General features: G+C 44.8%; 1 protein-coding gene across 1 annotated transcript in view; it reads right to left on the bottom strand.

Annotated features, from left to right (window-relative positions):
* The window catches only part of LOC119977512 (ferroxidase HEPHL1-like), a 146,612-nt gene extending 128,243 nt beyond the window's left edge, over positions 1 to 18,369 (bottom strand). Inside the window, 1 exon segment of the mRNA XM_038818551.1 lies at positions 18,125 to 18,369. Within this exon segment, the coding sequence (XP_038674479.1) occupies positions 18,125 to 18,276 (152 nt within the window). The 5' untranslated portion in view covers positions 18,277 to 18,369.
* Positions 18,370 to 22,348: the final 3,979 nt, after the last annotated feature.

Here is a 22,348-nt window from a genome sequence, read left to right as displayed (position 1 = left end):
GGACAAAGCTCCCATCTGCAACAACCATAGGTTCACACCAGCACTGACTGACGTCACCTTCAAAAGGTGGAAGCAGGACAGAGGGACACTGACAGTCAGGGACCTATATACGGACGGCAGGATCGCAACACTGGACGAACTGATAGAGAAATTTCAGCTAGCCAGGGGGAGCGAAGCTAAGATATCTGCAGCCTAAAAACTTCCTACGGAAGGAGACAAGGACGTACCCACAACCGCCACAACAGACACTACTGGAAGAACTACTGGACGCAAGCATACTAGACAAGGGAAACTGTAGTGACATGTATGACCGACTGATAGAAAGGGCCGACACCGTACTGGACGCAACAGGAAAAAAATGGGAGGAGGACCTGTGGATTGAGATAGGGTGGGGACTCTGGAGCGAAGCACTGCATAAGGTCAACTCCACTGCCACGTATGCAAGGCTCAGCCTGACGCAGCTAAAAGTGGTACATAGAGCCCACTTAACAAGAACCCTTATGAGTAGGTTCTTCCCGGAGGTGGAGGATAGATGTGAACGGTGCCAAGTAGGTCCAGCCAACCATGCCCACATGTTCTGGTCTTGCCCCACACTTGTGGAGTACTGGACAGCCTTCTTTGAGGCAATGTCCAAAGTGGTGGGGGTGAAGGTGGAGCCATGCCCGAAAGTGGCGGTCTTCGGGGTTTCAGACCAGCCAGATCTATTCCTGGGGAGGAGGGCGGACGCCCTTGCCTTTGCCTCCCTGATCGCCCGACGTAGAATCCTGTTTGGCTGGAGGTCAGCAGCACCACCCAGAGCTGCAGACTGGCTGTCCGACCTCTCGGAATCTCTCCAAATGGAGAAAATCAAATTCGCCATCCGAGGGTCAGACGACGGCTTCCACAGAACGTGGGAGCCATTCATGCAACTGTTCCGGGACCTATTTGTGGCCAATGAACAAGGGGAAGAATAGCCAGGTAGCCAAGAATCAGGGGAAAGTAGTCAAGAATCAGGGGAAAGTTGCCAAGGCATGAAAGGGAGAGATAGACCGGGGGGGGGGGGGGGGGATGGAAGACGGGAGGAGCGGCAGAAGCGGAGGCGAGCACGAGACGGCAGCGTGATCCATCTGGGAGAAGCAAGTGATAACAACACGAAACACATCCAAGTATCGCCCACTGTAATTATCCCCCCGAATGTATATTTGCCTCCCCAATCCCCACACCCCCCACAAACAGTCGCCTACTTATGTGTTGTAAATAATTTTGCCAGGTGTACAGAGCTGCTGCTGTTGAGCTGGTGCACAATATCCTACCAGTTATTCTATTTTATTTTTTATTGTATGTTTTTTTACTATGTACTATTTTCTTATCTTTGGTATGTTTGGGTGTGCCCTTCTCTTCTATATATGTATATATATATATATATATATATATATATATATATATATATATATATATATATATATATATATATATAAATATATATATATATATCCTGTGTACATAACAGTAATTATACCTTGTTCAAAAACCCAGTAAAAAACATTTATTAAAAAAAAAATCTTTGGACTGTGGGAGGAAACCGGAGCACCCGGACAAACCCCACGCAGACACGGGGAGAACGTGCAGACTCCGCACAGACAGTGTACCAAGGGGGAATCAAACCTGGGACCCTGGAGCTGTGAAGCAATAGTGCTAACCACTGTGCTGCCCTACAATGCATTTGTGCTGCATCTGCTGCTTCATGCAGGTGGCCACTTCTCCATGGGGATAGACATCGGATTAAACCTGAGAACAGCACTGCACATGGTGGAGATGGACTCCTCCAATCCCTCCCCAATCATGTGCACTGATCTTCAAAACTGAAATTAGCCTTATATTAACTGTTCTTTTCGGTCAGTCATCTTCTCCCTTGATCCCCACATTTACTCCGCACAGGAGACTACATTCACCTGTTTGCAATTTGTTCCCAAGTGTGTTAAACCAGACATTTGAGGCTCGGCCCTTTATTTCCATGAAAGAAAGCTGCTCTATTTAATTTCCATCACTTGGGTGTCAAAGTGCTTTTTGAAAATCTTAAGCTACCTTTGCTCTGCATCACCGAGTAATCTTTAAGCCTATTTATTTATTTCTGCACAACTTGGGTGCTTTTTTAATATAGTTCTCAACAACAGCAAATGAATTCATATTGTAGCAAAACATTCCACAGTACTTCACATTTAGAAGTCAGGCACACGGAGAAATAGGAGTGGGACCAAGGGATGTAACAAAAGAGGTAGATTTAAGATCATTTTGAAAGTGAGGGAAGATCTAGCAAGACAAAAGGATTTAGAGAAAAGTTCTCCAATGTAGGACAAGGTGGCTGTTTCACAGCAGTAGAGCAGAAGAAAGATAAACATAGAAAATCAGCAACATATGGCAACTGCAGGAATAGGGGCGAAAATGGTTGTAAAGACAGTGAGAGATCTGAAGGTAAATACGGAGATTCTGAAAACCGGATTGATGGCACAAAGCTAAGGAAGTTAACAAGAATGGCAGTGAAAGGCTGTGTTTTACGTAGAACATAGAACAGTACAGCACAGAACAGTACTTCGGCCCTCGATGTTGTGCCGAGCATTGTCCAAAACCAAGATCAAGCTATCCCACTCCCTGTCATTCTGGTGTGCTCCATGTGCCTATCCAATAACCGCTTGAAGTTCCTAAATTGTCCAACTCCACTATCACAGCAGGCAGTCCATTCCACACCCTAACCACTCTCTGAGTAAAGAACCTACCTCAGACATCCCTCCTATATCTCCCACCATGAACCTTATAGTTATGCCCCCTTGCAACAGCTACATCCACCCGAGGAATCAGTCTCTGAACGTCCACTCTATCTATCACCCTCATCATCTTACAAACCTCTATTAAGTCGCCTCTCGTCCTCCTCCGCTCCAAAGAGAAAAGCCCTCGCTCCCTCAACCTTTCTTCAGAACACCTATCCTGCAAACCAAGTAGCATCCTAGTAAATCTCCTTCGCACCCTTTCCAATGCTTCCACATCCTTCCTATAATGAGGTGACCAGAACTGCACACAATACTCCAAATGTGGTCTCACCAGGGTCATGTACAGTTGCAGCATAACCCCGCGGCTCTTAAACTCAAGCCCCCTGTTAATAAATGCTAACACACTATAGGCCTTCTTCATGGTTCTATCCACTTGAGTGGCAACCTTCAGAGATCTGTGGATATGAACCCCAAGATCTCTCTGTTCCTCCACATTCCTCAGAACCCTGCCGTTGACCTTGTAATCCGCCTTCAAATTTTTTCTACCAAAATGAATCACCTCGCACTTATCAGGGTTAAACTCCATCTTCCATTTTTTGGCCTAGCCCTGCATCCTATCAATGTCTCTTTGCAGCCTACAACAGCCCAACAAATAGCTCAAGGAAGAAAATTGATATTGGGAGAACCTTTAAAGTTTGTGTCAACATCATTACTTAATCTTATCTCTTGGGTCTTTCTCCAGCCCACACCTGTCACGAAACAGATAGTTTTAAATCATCTACATTTGTATTTTGAGGTATTAGAAATAGGCTATCACTTTAAGTTTAATTTCATTTTTCTGTATTTGAAAAGCGTTGATAACTTCAGTTTGGTTTAAATGCCTGTACGGTTATGTCCTGAAAGCAAACAGGGCTTAAAGAAAAGCTAGGTTGTTGCCTAGCAACCAGGGGCTCACCCTAGGAAATAAAGAATTAAGCTAGAGACTGAGAACCTGAACTGATAAGGGAATTACCAAATGCAGAATTTCCAAAAGAAAGACCCCCGCCCTCCTAAATAGGGAGCGAGGACAAAAAGAATGTTTCAGGAAGATAGTTAAATTAAATGAATAAAGAACAAGACGTTGAACTAGGTCCTGAACAGTGAAGTTACAGTAAAAAGCAGAGAAAGTCATCTAAATTAAAGAGACAGCGGCAAGAACCAGGTTTTAAAGTCGGTGAGGTGAAAAGCCAGGCATCAGAGCTTTGGTGATATCTTAATACAGCCTGTGACGCAGTAGTGTTCTGTTGGCATGGCCAGATACCGGAGAGATTTGTGAAGCTTGAAAGCATGTGGCAATCCAAACAACGGAGGACCAAAAGGAGAGACTGAAATCCTGGAGGTAAATCCTTGGCGATCACATGGGAGAGAAAGCATTGTTTGGGGGAATATTCCAAGCATGTTCTTCGAGACTAGAAAGACTTGTGTGAAAGTCAGAGACCCAGTGAGATCATTTAGCTCAGTATGATAAGCATCTGGGGGGGGGGGGGGATTTGATGGGAAATCTACAGAAGTTGTGTTGAGTGGCATCAGCCACTGAGTTTCAGAGTGGGGCACGTCAGACCACAGTTAGCCTGTGTACTTACCGAGAACATTATAGTACAAGATATATAATTTGTAAATTGTGTTATCCTTACAAATCTGTGCACACCTGTGAAGATACAGATGAGGTGAACGAGTAGTGAATTATAGTTGATCTTTTCTTGTTTAATAGAGATTTTATTCTTTTGCTAAAAGTTATTCGGCAGTCCTGCGACTTTTCATCCACGTCTTTAAGCAAAAGAAAATAGTGGTATGATCCATCAAGCAAGGGCTCTGCTCTGGGACCTAATTGTAATCTCATTTAATCTGTCACAGTAGATTATTATATTCCCAAAAATATTTTTCCTTCTTTCTCCCCCTCAACATTTGTGTTATTTTAATTAACCCGTTCCTTCTTCTTGTCAAATATCTATTAGCTTGCCTTATTGGCCATATGCTAACCAGCATTCTCAATATTATTGTTATTTTAAGTTTGCTCCATTTTTTCCCAGCTGAGTGACACTTATGGGGTAATTTATTCAATTCTCATTCTTTTGAAGTTTGCCTTTTAAAAGTCACATTTATTTTTATGTTGGTAATAACAGGTGCTGTTTGCCTAATAATCCTAAATGTAATCCAAAAGGTGTTATTGGCATACTACAAAGTTCAATTGTGTGTTACTAACATTTCTGAAAGTATTCTCATTGTCCTTTAACTAATGGCATTCCTGTGCTCAGTAGTACGTGCAACCCATGTTATTCTCAGTGGCCAACAGAGCATTAGGTCTGATTCAGAAACTGATTGATGCTCAACAAGTCTGGTGTATTTCTCTACCCCAAGTGTGCTCCAATATGCTTGAAAAATGAAGATCTGTCCAAACGAGAACTATTCAAATGACCAAATGGTGGAAATGCTTATCCACGACCTGCAGGAATGGAAGGCGATTCTATCAGATACGGAAAGGCACCTTGCTCAATATCAGATGGTTCAGCAAGCACTGGAGCAGATTTTAGACAGAGTGGTATTGTTTTCAGAATGCAGGTGATCTGGGTGCAGGCCAAAAATGTAACTGAGCCAAAAAAGCTGACTAAGAAACAGCTGCAGTACAACTTGCTGTGCAAAATGCCTGTCCCAAGTTTGGATACCGCAAAGTACGAGCAATTCAAAACCTTCATGTAAATTCATATTGTAGATGTCAACATAATGGCATGATACATTCGCAAATCGGATGAGCAACTGTACACACGTGTGCTAACTTCACGAAATCTCAAGACTACTCATCTTTCTAGAGGACAAGAATATGCATAATCAAAGGAAACAGAGTCAAGATATCAAAAACACTTGCACAAGAAGCGTCACACAGCACCCGGTACTGTCATTTACCAACTCCAAGTGCTGGTGCACAAGGCCCAGGAGAACATAGCTAAACACTTAATTAATCACAGTTTGAGAGGGAGGATGGTCCATCAGAAACAGCAAATGAGAACTGGAGAGATAGATAATCATTACATTCACACACACACATCCCCCCCCCCCCCCCCCCCCCCCTCAACCATCTGGCCTGGGCTTGCAAATCCTACCAACTGTCCTTGCTTGAGACAATTTACACATCTTTAACCTGTGATTATCCCTCTCTCAAGTTGCTCTGTCTGGACCTGCAAACACTTAATTACCTGCCAAGACTTGCATTCAAAGTATCACCCTGCATCACTGACTATACATGACCCTGGTGATACCACATTTGGAGTATTGTGTGCAGTTCTGGTCACCTCATTATGGGAAGGATGTGAAAGCATTGGAAAGGGTGCAAAGGAGATTTACCAGGATGCTGCCTGGTTTGCAGGATAGGTCTTGTGAGGAAAGGTTGAGGGATCTAGGGCTTTTCTCTTTGGAGCGGAGGAGGATGAGAGGCAACTTAATAGAGGTTTATAAGATGATGAAGGGGATAGAGTGGACGTTCAGAGACTATTTCCTCAGGTGGATGTAGCAGTTACAAGAGGGCATTACTAGAAGGTTCATGGAGGGAAATATAGGAGGGATGTCTGAGGTAGGTTCTTTACGCAGAGTGGTTAGGGCGTGGAATGGACTGCCTGCTGTGATAGTAGAGTTGGACGCTTTAGGAACTTTCAAGCGGTTATTGGATAGGGACATGGAGCACACCAGAATGACAGGGAGTGGGATAGCTTAATCTTAGTTTCGGACAATGCTCGGCACAGCATCGAGGGCCGAAGGGCCTGTTCTGTGCTGTACTGTTCTATGTCATCTGGATATAAATGATTGGATGCTTCATGTACAATTGACACCACAGGATGCACTGTATGAGGAGGCGGCACGGTGGCGCAATGGTTAGCACTGCTGCCTCTCGGCGCTGAGGACCTGGGGCTTGATCCCTGCCCTGGGTACTGTCCGTGTGGAGTTTGCACATTCTCCCCATGTCTGCGTGGGTCTCACCCCCATGACCAAAAGATGTGCAGGATAGGTGGATTGGCCACGCTAAATTGTCCCTTAATTGGAAAAAAAATTGGGTACTCAATTTCTTTCTTTAAAAAATGACGCACTGTACGATTAGGTTACTTTGACAATAACCCAGCTATATTGGGACCTCCACCATCAAATACAGCAATATTATGGGAAACGTTAGAAGTTCCTCTCCAATGTCTCAGCCTGTAAAATCACTCAGATGTGAACAGAGTAAAATAGGGGTATATTTAACATGTCACTCTGCTTACCTATCCATTGTAGAAACTCTCAAATCCTTCATTGGATATATATCACTGCCATCACTTTATTATTGTTTTGTCAACACCTGTATCCTAGAATTACCCTCCTGACTCCATCTGGGAGTATCATCACCACACTGACAGCAGCATTCGAAGAACAAGATCCCTCGCACCTTTGCAATGCAGTTAAGAATGGTCAATAAACCTGGCTTTACCAACATCCCCTAAAGCCCATAAGTACACTTGTACAGATATAAACACTAACACATGCTACATGTATCCTGCACAAGTGTGCCATTTCAGGGAAAGTGAGCAGACTGGTTTTAATGTGCATCGTAGTTAAGGGAGACATTTGTTGGTTCCTGTTCTAGCTCGAGACACAATGGGGTGAATCTTCAGCTTGCCACACGAACGTAAAGCGGCTTTGTGGATTGGTTATCATCAATTTTGGAAACTGCTTATTTTTAATTGTTTTAGTTGATAAAAACAAAAAAATCAAAGAGTTTCTATAATAGTTTGATAAAACCCAGTGGTTTGTCATCTGGGCATGTTGAAAATCTATCCCAATTTTACTCTGATGGATTGCATTATTATTATTATTTGTGGACAAAAAGCAATGTGGTCAAATTGGAGTGTGATTTGACAGGCTGAGCCGAGGTACAATAGACCACATGTATTTTCAGATCAATGCTGTGAATTTGATGTAAAAGTTAAACTTCACTGCAGGTATGAATTGCGAGTGGGTGCTTAGCTCTTCAGTTAATGGTGGAAAAACCAAGTCCTGAAAATGAAGTGATTTTCATCATTTCATTCTTAGACTATTGTAAATGTTTTGCAGCTGCTAAACAATATCTAAGAAATGTTCAAGGATCAGCATAACTTTGCTTTAAAACATCTCCCCCACCTCCCAGCCTCAAGCAACCAATGCTGCAATGACTAAAGGAAAGCTGTGAAAATTAATTTTGCTTCAATATTTTGAACATAAATATTAGCACATCCATGGGCTTTATTTTAAGAAAACAAATCACCCCCTTCTTAGACTCCCTGTTGGAAGCCTGTTTGCACCCATTCCTGAGTATATAGAACTTTCTTTTTATTCATTCACATGGTGTCAGGATCGCTGGCTAGGCCAACATTCCCCCCCCCCCCCTCCTCCCCCGCCCTCCAATTGCCCGAAAAGGCGCTGGTGAGCCGCCTTCTTGAACCACTGCAGTAGATTAAGTGTAGGGCCACCCACAGTGCTGCTAGGAAGGGAGTTCCAGAATTTTGACCCAGAGGCATGTGAGGAAGGGCAATATATTTCCAAGTCAGGATAACTTAAAGGACACAAGAACTAGGAGCAGGAGTCGGCAATTCAGCACCTCGGGCCTGCTCCGCCATTCAAGACAGTCTGAGCTGATTTCATCCCGGCCTCAACGCCACCTTCCTGCCAGTCCTCCAGAGATGGGCAGTAAATGCTGGATTAGCCAGCAAAGCCCACATCCCTTAAATGCTAAATAAAAAATAAGAATTCCAAACCTCTGATATGGCAGATGCAGTTAAATTTCTGGCCAGTGGTAACCCTCAAGAATGTGATAGTGGGGATTCAGTGATGGTAATGATGTTGAGTGTCAAGGGGAAACATTTGCATTCTCTCTTGTTGGAGATGGTCACTGCCTGGCACTTATGTGGCACAGGGAGCACATATAACACAACGCAGATAGAGGTCTATCACAGTTGTGTTGGTTCGTCATAATAATTATCTGATTAGTCTCTTTGCTCATAACGCTGCAATTGCTTGCTTTTCAGTTATATACCTTAATTCCCTTTTAAAGTGGCTACTCAATCTTCTACTTCGGAGTCTCCTCACTATTGAATTGTCCTTTCAGGAAGTGCATTCCAGATCATAACAACTCACCGCATATATCTCATTTCAGTTTGTGCCAATTTATGAAGCTCTGCAGACACTGTGGCTGTTTCAAAGAGAACTGAAATTACAACTTTACCCTGTGGCTGTACAACTCAGCTGACAATTCTTTCATTGTTTTTCAGCCATTGGAAACAATTATTTCCTTTACTTCACATTTCCCCCAAAGCATCTGCCCACAATTCATTCCACAGTATGAATAGCTGCCAGATAATACAGAATTGGGAATGGCTTAGTTTTTTAAGATGCTTTATGGTTGCTGGTAACCTTTAACTGAGCACTGCACTATCCACTTCATAATGTTTCAAATAAGCTGCCCGCCTATTTTCACCAGCTTTGCGTTGGCTGCTGCACTACAACAAACATTTCTGTAATTGTTCAATTTTTTTTGCAAAATGTAATTAAGTTTTCAACATTTTATACATAACAATTAAAACACACCCCACCCTAACGTCCCCGCACACCCCATCCCTAACAGCTGACAGTGGCCAATGAAATACAGACTGAACGGGTGCCATTTTGTATTGAACCCCTCGATGTTCAAGGTGTAGGCATTCCATTAAGTCCCTCAGCCATACTGAGGCACAGGGTGGAGAAGCTGACCTCCACCCCAACAGTACCCGCCTGCAAGCAATCAGCGAGACAAAGGCTAAAACATCCACCACATCTGTAGCTCGGGCAGGTTTGACATCCCAAATATGGTCCCCAGGGGATTGGGTTCCAAATCCATTTACGGAATTGCTGGCATGGTGAAGAACGAGCCGCAAAACCTCCCCAGCTCCGGGCAAGACCAGAACATGCGAACATGATTGGCCGGGCCCCTCTCACACCGCTCCACTTGTCCCCACTCCCTCAAACAACTGACTCACCTTGACCTTGTTAAACGTACACTGTACACCACTTTGAATTAAATCAACCCTATCTCACACATGAAGTCAAGACGTTTACCTTGCGCAACACTTCACACCACACCCCCTCCTCCAGCACCATTCTGAACTCCTTCTACCACTTGGCCTTTTACCCCTCCAGCTGGGTGAATTCATAGAGAAATACAGCACAGAACAGGCCCTTTGTTGTGCCGAACTTTTGTCCTAGGTTAATCATAGATTGTCATAGAATTTTGGACACTAAGGGCAATTTATCATGGCCAATTCACCTAACCTGCACATCTTTGGACTGTGGGAGGAAACCGGAGCACCCGGAGGAAACCAAGAGATTTACCATCAAAATGATCAAGTATTACTTCTTACAAATGCAGAGTTGTGCATTTTCAAAATGACAGAGACTTGATAAATGTCACAAATAGGGTAAAGTTGTTGCAAGGAAACATTTGAACAAACTGATCACTGTTCAGCTATTGAGTAATCGAAAGAAATTCCGCACTGCAGGACAGTTTACAGAAACTGAATTATGTTTCTTGTATGGGGAAAACGTGTCTGCAATTCCTACCCATTCCTTGCCAAAATATAAAACGCATAAATAAATGTTAAAGAAGCACTGCTGCTTAACAAGGTGTGCTAAGGGTGTTGCTTCAAGGAAATGGTTTCATACTCACTCTATCAAACACAGGGATGCTTTGTACTCTACATCTGCTGCAGGGTAAACTGCTGGATTATTTGAACTCTTTTGTAATCCAATACTTAAAATAGCCGATAGTTTTAAAATAGGGAGATGCGATGCTATTATCGCCAGTCATTCATGCATTCACAAACGCATAAAAACATTATAATTGTGAATATTATAAAAAATTAAAGGATAAGCTGACACCCCTGATGGGGATGTTTGAAGAGGCGATAGGGAAGGGGGTGTTGCCACAAACTTGGGAGCAGGCATCGATTTCACTGTTGCTAAAAAAAATAAGGATCCGACGGAGAGTGGGTCGTATAGGCCCACATCACTTCTAAATGTGGACGCAAAAGTATTGGGGAAGGTACTGGCGGGTAGGCTGGAGGAGTGCCTCACTAATGTGATAGGTGAGGATCAGACGGGGTTCATGAGAGGGAGGCAGCTTTTTTCGAACATTAGGAGGGTTTTGAACGTTGTTATGCCACTGGCGGAAGGGAAGGAAACAGAGGTGGTTGTGGCATTAGACGTCGAGAAGGCGTTTAACCGGGTAAAATGGGGGTACTTGATGGCAGTTCTGGAGCGTTTTGGGATTGGACCAAGATTTGTGAATTGGGTAAAGCTACTATATAAGGAGCAGAGGGAGAGTGTCCGCACAAATAACTTCAGCTCGAGATACTTTTCTCTCCACCATGGGACAAGGCAAGGATGTCCTATGTCCCCCCTGCTGTTTGCACTTGCAATTGAGCCGTTGGCCATCGCATTAAGAAGTTCGGGAGCATGGAAAAGAATAGTGAGGGGGGGGGGGTAGATAGAACATAGGGAGGATAGAACATAGGGTGTCCTTATATGCCGATGACTTGCTGTTATACATGTTGGAACCGAGTGCGTCGATAGGGGGAATATTGGAGCTGCTGCGAGTATTTGGGTCTTTCTCGGGGTACAAGCTGAACCTAGACAAGAGTAAGTATTTTGTGGTGTCTCAGCCGGGGGTGGGGGCAGGGGTGGGGGGGCTGCCATTCCGTAGGGCAGCGACTCACTTTAGGTATCTGGGGGTGCAGGTTGCCTGGGAGTGGGGGAGGCTTCGCAGATACATCTCTAGTTTGGTGGTGAGAGTGAAAGCGGATCTGGCAAGGTGGGATGGTCTCCCTCTGTCACTGGCAAGTGGGTACAGACGGTTAAAATGAATGTGTTGCCGCGATTTCTGTTTAATTTTCAATACCTACCAATTTTCCTGCCAAAGGCTTTTTTCAGGGAGATTGAGGGAAGGATTACCTCGTTTATATGGGTAGGTAAGGTGGCCAGAGTGAGGAAGGTGCTGCTACAGAGGGGAAGGCAGGCAGGGGGTTTGGGTCTTCTGAACCTGATGTACTATTACTGGTCAGCGAATGTGGAGAAGGTGGGGAGCTGAGTCAGAGGGGTTAATTCCCAGTGGGTCAGGATGGAGGAGAGTTTGTGCAGGGGGTCAGGACTGAAAGCACTAGCAACAGCGCCACTCCCGATAGCTCCAGGGAAATACTCAAGGAGTCCAGCAATAATAGCTTCATTGAGAATTTGGAGGCACTTTCGCCAACACTTCGGGTTGGGGGCACGGTCAAGGGAAATGCCGATCCGGGAGAACCACAGATTTGAGCCAGGGAGGTGGGACGGAAGCTTTCAGAAATGGGAAGAGAAGGGGATTAAGACACTAAAAGATTTGTTTCTTAGGGGTCGGTTTGCAGGATTGAAGGAGCTTGAAGCGAAGTATGGGCTGGAGCAGGGGGAAATGTTTAGATACATGCAGGTTCAAGGTTTTGCCAGAAAGGAGATACAGAGCTTCCCGGAGGAACCGGCCTCCACGTTGCTGGAGGAGGTGCTGACGACAAGGGGACTGGAGAAGAGGATAGCGTCAGCGGTGTACGGAGCTATTTTGGAGAGGATAAGGCACCACTGAAAGGGATCAAAGCAAAGTGGGAGAAGAGTTGGGAGAGGTTACTGAGGAGGGGGTCTGGTGTGAGGTGCTCCGGAGAGTAAATGCCTCCACCTCATGTGCGAGGTTGGGGCTGATATAGCTGAAAGTGGCATACAGAGCACACCTCACGAGGGCGAGGATGAGCCGATTCTTTGAAGGAGTAGAAGATGTGCGTGAGCATTGCGGGGGGCGGGGGGGGGGGGGGGGGGGGGGGTGGGGTTGGGGGGAGGGGGCTGTGTGTATTAAGGATGACTATGGGTAATCCCTGATTCCTTTTTGTCATTTGTTTATGTGAACATGCGGGCTAATGTTTGGGGTTTGGTGGGAGGATGGGATCGTTGTTATTGATATGGGGATTAACATATTTGTTGCTGATTATTGTTTATTGTTGGTGGGTGTAAATTTGGGAGAAAATGTGAAAAAGAAGGAGAATAAAAATATTTTTTTAAATATTATAATTGTGTCCCCTTTGGGCAGCACGGTGGCGCAGTGAGTTAGCCCTGCTGCCTCATGGCGCCAAGGTCCCAGGTTCAATCCCGGCTCTGGGTTACTGTCCGTGTGGAGTTTGCACATTCTCCCCGTGTTTGCATGGGTTTCGCCCCCACAACCCAAACATGTGCAGGCTAGGTGGATTGGCCACGCTAAATAGCCCCTTAATTGCAAAAAATGAATTGGGTACTCTAAATTTATTTTTTTAAATAAATAAATAATTGTGTCTCCTTTAAAACAATTCATCATCACAATAAACATGGGAGATTATTCAACTTCTCAAAGTCAAACAACGTAGTACTAAAAACGTAATGACAGACCAGAAATTGCAGCATAGTGATTATCTTACGGGATTCGGAATACAAAGGCTTGAGACAGAAGTTTTAATCTCACCACAGCAGCTGGGGAATTTAAATTCAGTTAGTTACATAAATTACATAATTTACATAGGGTAAAACTAACCTGTCTCACGACGGTCTAAACCCAGCTCACGTTCCCTATTAGTGGGTAAACAATCCAACGCTTGGTGAATTCTGCTTCACAATGTTAGGAAGAGCCTACATCGAAAGGTCAAAAAGCGACGTCGCTATGAATGCTTGGCCGCCACAAGCCAGTAATTTAAAATTTTACCAGTCTGTCATAAAAAACCCATCTAGTTCTTTAACTTCCTTCATAAAAGGAAATGTGCTGTCCTTATCCAGTTTACACCCACAGCAATATGGTTGACACTTAACTTCCTTCTGAAATGGCCTAGCAAGCCACTTAGTTGCATCAAACTACTACAGAAAAGTAAAATAAGAATAAAGCCAAACAGGGCGGCATGGTGGCACAGTGGTGAGCACTGCTGCCTCGCAGCTCCGTGGACCTGGGTTCAATTCCAGTCTTGGGTGACTGTCTTGTGTGGAGTTTACACATTCTCCCTATGTCTATGTGGGTCTTCTCCAGGTGCTCCAGTTTCCTCACCCAGCACAAAGATGCGCCGGTTAGGTGGATTGGCCATGATCGATGTGCAGAAGCATGGGATTAGGGCGGGGAGTGCGCCTATGTAGAGTATTCTTTCAGGGGGTCGGTGCAGACTCGACTGTAGGGATTCTATGGATCATCTGTAACTGGCAGAGTGCTGAAAGTCTGGGTCTGTGACAGGTTACGAGGGAATGACCTATTTGGCATCATACTCACGAGCCACATTATCTGTGACTGTATTGATGACAGTGACCACTACAACATTCTTGTGCAGACCAAATCCAGTCTTTACATGGAGAACACACTCCATCATGTTGGTGTGGCAATACCAACATCCAAATGGGATAGATTCAGAACAGATATAGCAATTCAGAACTAGGCATCCATGAGGTGCTGTGGCCTTCAGCAGCAACAGTTTACCTTAGTCTCTATAACCTTAATATATATATATTCCTCAGTGTACCATTACCATCAAGCCATGGGTTCACCCTAATTCTGTGAGGACTGCAGGAGAGCATCCAGAACAGCACTAGACTTACCTACAAATGTGATGCCAACACAGTGAAGCCAAAACACATGCCAAAGAGTGGAAGTAGCATTCTATAGACAGAGATAAGTGATCCCATAACCAATTGGATTAGATCGAAGCACCACAGTCCTGCCCCATCCAGCCATGACAGGTGGTGGCATTTAGAAAACAGGGTAAGGAGCTCCATGAATATCCCCATCAAACATTATGGGGGATTCCAGTGAATCAGTGCAAAAGACAAGACTGAAGAATTTGCAACCATTTTCTATCATAAATGCTGAGTTGGTGATTCTTCTTGGCCTCCTTTTGAGTTCCCAGCATCACAGTTGCCCGTTCTCAGCCAATTTGATTCACTCATCACCATATCAAGAAATGGTTGAGCACACTGGTTATTAAAATGGCTCTGACATCATTCCAGATGTAATGCTGAACTAGCCTTGCCCCTGACCAAAGTGTTCCACCAAATACTTTGTGTCTAACCAACAGATATGCCCTGTTCACAAAAAGCAGGACAGATCCAATTACCATCAGTCGACTTGCAGTCAATAGCAAAGTGGCAGAAGGTGCCATCAATAGTGCTGTCAAACATGACTTACTCACCAATAACCTGCTCATCAATATTCAAGTTTGGGATGTGCCAGGGCCACTCAACTCCAGACCCCATGACAGCCTGGTACGATGTAGTCAAAAGAGCTGAATTCCACCCATAAGGTGAGAATGACTGTCCTTGATACGAGGATAGCAACAGACCGAGTGTGCCATCAAGGAGTCTTTGTAAAATTGAAGTCAATGGGAATGAGGGACAAAACTTGTCCAATGGATGGAGCTGTATCTAGACAAACAAAGATGGCTGTGGATGTTACAGCCCCAGTTGTCACAGTCCAAGGACATCACTGCATTAGTTACACAGATAGTGTCCTCAGCCCTACCATCTTCAGCTGCTTCGTCACTGACTTTCCATTCCATCATAAGATCAGAAGGGGGTCGCCACTGATGCAGTGTCCAGCTCCATTCACAACTCCTCAGATGATGAAATAGTCAGTCCTGCAAATAGTAGGATCTGAACAATATTCAAGTTTGGGATAATAAGCGACAAGTAGCATTTGCTCTGAAAAGTGTCAGGCAATGACTACTGCCTACAAGAGAAAGTCTAACTATCTCTCCTTAACATTCAATACGATTACCATCAATTAATTCCACACCATCAACATCCTGTGAATTATCTTTGATCAGAAACTGAATAGGACTAACCATATAAATATTGTGGATGGAGCTGGTCAGCGGCTAAGAATTCTGGATTGAGTAAATCAATACCTGACTCCCCAAGTCTTTCACCATCCACAAGTTAAGTGTGATATAATACTCCTCATTTTCCTCGATGAAAGCAGCTCCATCAGCGTTCAAATAGTGCAATGCCATCATGCACAAAGATGCCTGTTTCATTGGCAGCCCATACGCCTCCACACATTTAAGAAGCATTTAGATGAGCATTTGAAACTCCATAGCATTCAAGTGCTGGAAAATGGGATTAGAATAAATGCCTGGTGGCTGGCGCAGACACGATAGGTCAAAAGGCCACTTGCTGTGCTGTAAGATTCCAGCAAGTAAAGTCGCCATAGTCCCAGATGACCATATCTGCTTTCCCCTTTGAAAAGGTGAGCCTTCATGAATAACTTCAGTTGGTATAGGAAATGAACCCGGGCTGTTGGCCTCACTCTGCATCATGAACCAGCTGTCCAGCCAACTGAACGAAACTGGCCTCTGTTAAACTCTTCTGACTATGACACCACCATAAACATTCATTCCCTCCACCACCAGTGCACAGTGGCAGCGGTGTGTACCATTTGTATGGATGGATTGCATCAAGGGGAGGTCATGTCTGACAAATCTGAGTTCTTTGAGGAGGTAATGAGGAAGTTAGACAAAGGAGAACAAGTGGACGTGATCTATTTAGATTTCCCAAAGACCTTTGACAAGGTGGCATACAGGAGGCTGTTATATAGGTTTAAGAGCCCATGGTGTTAAGGGTAAGATACTGGTATGGATAGAGGATTTGCTAACTGGCAGAGGGCAAAGAGTGGGGATAAAGGGGTCTTTTTGAGGATGGCAGATGGTGGCATGCAGGGGTCGGTGTTGGGACCACAACTTTTCACAATACACATTAATGATCTGGAAGAAGGAACTGAGGGCACTGAGGGCACTGTTGCTAAGTTTGCAGATGATCCAAAGATATGCAGAGAGATAGGTAGTATTGACGAAGCAATTTGATAGGAGAAATGGCGGCATAGACTATTTTCTAAATGGAAAAAGGCTTAGGAAATCAGAAGCACAAAGGATCTTAGAAGTCCTAGTTCAAGATTCTCTTACGGTTAACGTGCAGGTTCAGTCAGCAGTCAGGAAGGTAAATGCAATGTTAGCATTCATGTCGAAAGGGCTAGAATACAAGAGCAGGGATGTATGTCTGAGGCTGTATACTGCTCTGGTCAGACTCCATTTAGAGTATTGTGAGCAGTTTTGGACCCCATATCTAAGAACGTAAGTGCTGGCCTTGGAAAGGGTCGGGAGGAGGTTCACAAGAATGACCCCTGAAATGAAGAGATTGCTGTATGAGGAGCAGACTATGGGTCTGTACTCGTTGGAGTTTGGAAGGATGAGGGGGAAATGCTATTTAAACTTACAGGATACAGAGAGGCCTAGACAGAGTGAATGTGAAGAGGGTGTTTCCATAGTAGGCAAAACTACAATCCGAGGCCACAGCCTCAGACTGAGACAAAGAGGAAATTCTTCAGCCAGAGGGTGGTGAATCTGTGGAACTCTATGCCGCAGAAGACTGTGGAGGCCAAATCACTGAATGTCTTTAAGTCAGGAGGTAGATAGGTTCTTGATTAATAAGGGCATCAGAGGTTATGGGGAGAAGGCAGAAGAATGGGGATGAGAAACATATCAACCATGATTGGATGGCAGAGCAGACTCAATGGGCCAAGTGGCCTAATTGTGCTCCAATGTCTTATGGTCTATCGATGGGCCGAGTGGCCTAATTGTGCTCCTATGTCTTATGGTCTATCTATGGGCCGAATGGCCTAATTGTGCTCCTATGTCTTATGGTCTATCGATGGGCCGAGTGGCCTAATTGTGCTCCTATGTCTTATGGTCTATCGATGAGCCAAGTGGCCTAATTCTGCTCCTATGTCTTATGGTCTAACTCCTGCTAGAGAGCCTTGCAAACCCATTACCTGCACAGCCTGGAAGAACAGGGGAACGGACACACAAGAACGCCACTGCCTGGGATTCTCCTCCAAATCACACACCATCCTGACATCAATGTTCCTTCATCTTCCCTGGCTCTAAATTCTGAAATTTCCTCCAAAACAACAATGTGGGTAGACTTGCATCACTTGGAAAACAGCGATTCCAGATTGGGACTCACCACCCTTCAAAAGTAGGATGGGCAATTAATACTGGCCATGCCAGCCATGCCCGCATTCAAAGAACAAATATTAAAAGTAGCCCAAAAAAAGGACATCATGATGCGGGAGAAGCTGAATGTAAGCGAGCTAATTACATTCCACTGTCGACAAAATGCAGTTGACACTTTGAAGACACCACTGATCACACAACGACAGACTAAATGTTGAGAAACGCAAACGCTGCCGGCTGGAATCGCCAGCTCTGAGCCGCTGAAGGGTTCCCTTCTCTACATACTCATCCTGCTCCAGCTCTTGGTTTGTCAGGACGTTTGTGCCGCTCGGTGCGTAGTCCCACGTCTCTTCTTTGATTGCGATGTAGTAAGTTCGAGTGCTGGATTCTGCGATCTCGGAAAGACTGAGGACGAGGAGAATCTGAACCGGACCCATTTAGTCACTTGTGCCTCATTCCTTTGTGAAGCCAGAAGCGATGTTCAAACAAATATCACATTGAGTTCTCGCCCCTTTCCTCACGTCAGTGGGTCATGTGGCTGACTGTGACTGCAACTTTTCAAAAGGTGCCAGCCAATCCTTCACTGTGTGGACATGTGGAATGTATGCAGCTGAGCAGTGATTTTATTCCAGCGTGTGCTCCCAGTTTCCTCTTTCACAATTTTGTAACGGTCTTTATTTCATTAAACTTGGAAGCGCGATTAATTTTATTCTTGGATACGAAATAAATTGAATTTTAGGCTACATACCGAGGGATTAAATGTAATTTTGTTAATTACTTACATGTACTAAGCTTAAAATGTTCACATTTTTCTGAAGTGTTGTATTGGAAAAGATAAGCAAAGAAATAAACTGGATCGTGCCATCATTTCAACATGTAAATACAAACATATTCAAGCAGCCAGTATCTAAATGTTGCAATAGGCGCTCATCGGTGGTGTCCCCATCCCCCGCTGATAACACCAGGTTAAAACCCAAGGCCTGAGAGCTGCAGACTTTTGCCAAGAGCGAATTGAGCACATTACTAGTATCCTGTGCATCAATTTAGATGGCTGCAAATCTGAGTAGGTGCTAAAGTTTAGTGTCTCCAAGATTAATGAAGTCTGTTGTAACCTTGCCCCTAGAAGGGGTCAGGGCTGTGGAATAAGCAGGAGAAAAGGGCAATTGCAAACAGGGAGGAAGACGAGCAGGAGAATGAGTAAATTAGGAGATAAGGGAGAAAAGAGATAGGATAATTAACTCAGAGCTTGCAGAAAGAACCTCCATCGTTTACTTATCATTGGTAATTCACGTGCAGCTCTATTGCTTTCTCCCTCCCCCCTGTTTGCACGTGATGTCCTTTGCTCTGACTCCAGCAACTTGAAATCAGAATGAAAAAGTAAACGTCACTCAATTACTCTGGTCCAATGAACCTTTTGAGTTGCATATTCTGGTACTCTTTGTTTGTAGCACCATGGGATTTGTTGTTTGCTATATGAGCTAAAGAGTTAAGACAGCAATGCCACACATGAATAACACATGTATGTTTAGAAAGATGAACAATTAGTGAACACAGGACTTTCTCCCTCTGTTATGAAGTATGCAAAGTTGTGTGATTCAGGTATAGTATAATCGTTGTTATTGGACTAAGAATTTTTTTAAAGTTTGTTCAAATCCTAGAATGCCATTTTGAAAATTTGAATTCAAGTTTTGAGATTTGGGAAATTCAAAGCTGGTGAAAGTGACCATGAAAGTGACCTAGTTTATGAATGGGGAAGAAAACTTGCTGGCCTTACACCTGAAGCCTACACAAACGTGTTAACCATTAACTACCTCTGATTTGGCTTGTCAAACTGGTTTAGTTGTATAAAAACAATGCAAAGAATAACAGGCAACTGAAGTTGTTGAAGGCGGCACACTACGATCTTCTCAAGAGGAATAGGCAATAAATTCTGACCTTGCCAATAGACACCCACATAGAACATAGAAAAATACAACACAGAACAGGCCCTTCGGCCCATGATGTTGTGCTGAACTTTTGTCCTAGATTAAGAACAAATTAATCTACACCCCATCATTCTACCGTAATCCATGTACCTATCCAATAGCCGCTTGAAGGTCCCTCATGTTTCCGACTCAACTACTTCCACAGGCAGTGCATTCCATGTCCCCACTATTCTCTGGGTAAATAACCTACCTCTGACATCCTCCCTATATCTTCCACCATTCACCTTAAATTTATGTCCCCTTGTAATAGTTTGTTCCACCTGGGGAAAAGGTTTCTGACTGTCTACTCTATCTATTCCCCTGATCATCTTATAAACCTCTATCAAGTCAAGGGACCTTCTATGAACCCGGAGACAAAGCCAGCCACTTGCTGGCTCACCAGTGGACAAAGCAGGCAGCCATGAGGGAAATAGTGCAGTTTAGGGACAAAACAGCAGGCTGGTAGCCAAACTTGAAAGGTCAATGAAGCATTTGAGGCCTTCTACCAAGCGCTATACACCTCCAAGCCCTCCCGAAGGGGGACTCTAGGATGGAGCAGTTCCTCGATGGACTGGACATGCCAGACATGGGGGAAGATAGGACACGGGGCGTGTAAGGACCATTAGAACTGGGGGAAGTCAGAGAACGTATCAACTCCATAAAGATGGGCAGGCCCCAGCGGGCTTCTACAAAAGGTTTACGCCAGCACTGGCCCTGCATTTTGGGAGATATTCACAGGCCCACTGGTAAGGGGCTTCCTGCCACCAACACTGGCGCAAGCCTCATTATCGCTGCTACACAAGAAAGACAAAGACCCGAATGAGTGTGTGTCCTACAGACCCATCTCGCTGCTGAATGTAAATGCAAAGATTCTACCAAAATCTTAGCTAAGCAGCTGGAGATCTGTGTACCACAGGTGGTCGCAGAGGTCCAAGTGGTGTTTGTCAAGGGCAGACAGCTACGTCGAACATCAGGCACCTGCTGAACGTGATAATGACCCCATCGGGGGAGGGAACACCGGAAGTGATAATCTCCCTAGACGCAGAAAAATCTTCGACAGAGTCAAGTAGGAGTACCTCATAGAGGTACTGGATGGTTTGGGCTTGGATGAGGGTTCACCTCCTGAGTGAAACAACTGTACAGTGCTCCCATGGCGAGCGTGCGGACTAACACCACCAGCTCTAAGTACTTCCAGGTGCACAGAGACACAAGGCAGGGATGCCCGCTGTCCGCTCTGATGTTCCCTCTGGCAATCGAGCCACTGGTGATCGCCCTCAGAATGGCGAAAATGGGAGAGGTATCCAGAGAGGGGGCAGGGAGCATGGAGGATGACCTGCTCCAGTACATCTCGGATCCCCAAGCCAATATGGAAGGGATTATGAAGCTCTTGAAGGAATTTGGAGCCTTCTCAGGCCACAAACTCAACTTGAGCGAAAGCATAATCTTGCTGGTGAACCCACAAGTGAGAGGGACAGAGCTGGAGGGACTGTCGTTCAAACAAGCCCAAAACAAATTCCACTACCTGCGGATCCAAATTGCTCATGATTGAACCCAGATCCACAAATGGAACCTGGCGACTCTGTTGGAGGAAGTAAAAAGGACCTGCAGAGCTTCCATTATAGCATCAACAGCTTCCATCAAAGGTCTGAATACTGTCTTGCAGCTCAGACTTCTGCCATCATGGCTGTAGATACCATTGGTCAAACCGTGTCTCAGGCCCAACCTCTCGAAGCACTTCATAATGATAGATGTCAAAGCCAACGGATGGTAGGCGTTGAGGCACATTGCCTGATTTTTCTTTGGCACCAGAATGAGCACTTGAAGCATATTGTGATACAGTGATTAGCACTGTTGCCTCACAGGTTAAGGACCCAGGTTCAATTCCGGCCCTGTGTGACGGTTTATGTGGAGCACATTCACCCTGTGTCTGTGTGGCTTTTGCCTGGGTGCTCCGGTTTCCTACCACAGCACAAAGATGTGCCAGTTAGATGGATTGGCCATTGCCCCTTAGTCTCCAATGATGTGCACGTTAGGTTGGGTTACGGGAATAGGACAGTGGAGTGGGTCAAGGTAGAGTGCTCTTGCGGAGGGTTGGTGTAGACACAATGGGCCGAATGGCCTCCTTTTGCCTGTAGGGATTCTGTAGATTCTCGGGTTGTGGATGGCAGGATGTACTCCTCACCACATAACGGACAGCATCGCTGAAAATTATTGGCCTTTTAAAAAATTTGTTTCTAGGAAGTGAGCCTTACTGGCCAACATTTATTGCCCATCCTTAATTGCCGAGACAGTAGTGAGGGATGTTCCGGACCTAGTGTAGTCCATACGGACTATTGATTTTCAAAACAGTTTATAATTCAGCTCACTGGTGATGTGTTGGACACTCTGGATCCGTGAAGCACACACAGGCCACCAACACTGAAGATGGTTCAACACTATTTTATTAACTCTTATAAATTGCTAGACATACTATTACTGTGGGTTTACACGATGCTAGATTAACTAGAGACCTGTGCCTGTGGTGAGAGTCTGTACTGCTACTGAT

This window comes from Scyliorhinus canicula, chromosome 14 (assembly GCF_902713615.1).
Source record: "Scyliorhinus canicula chromosome 14, sScyCan1.1, whole genome shotgun sequence".
Taxonomy (NCBI): Eukaryota; Metazoa; Chordata; class Chondrichthyes; order Carcharhiniformes; family Scyliorhinidae; genus Scyliorhinus; species Scyliorhinus canicula.
The sequence above is the reverse complement of the archived record's forward strand: the minus strand, read 5'-3'. Positions and strand labels throughout refer to the sequence as shown.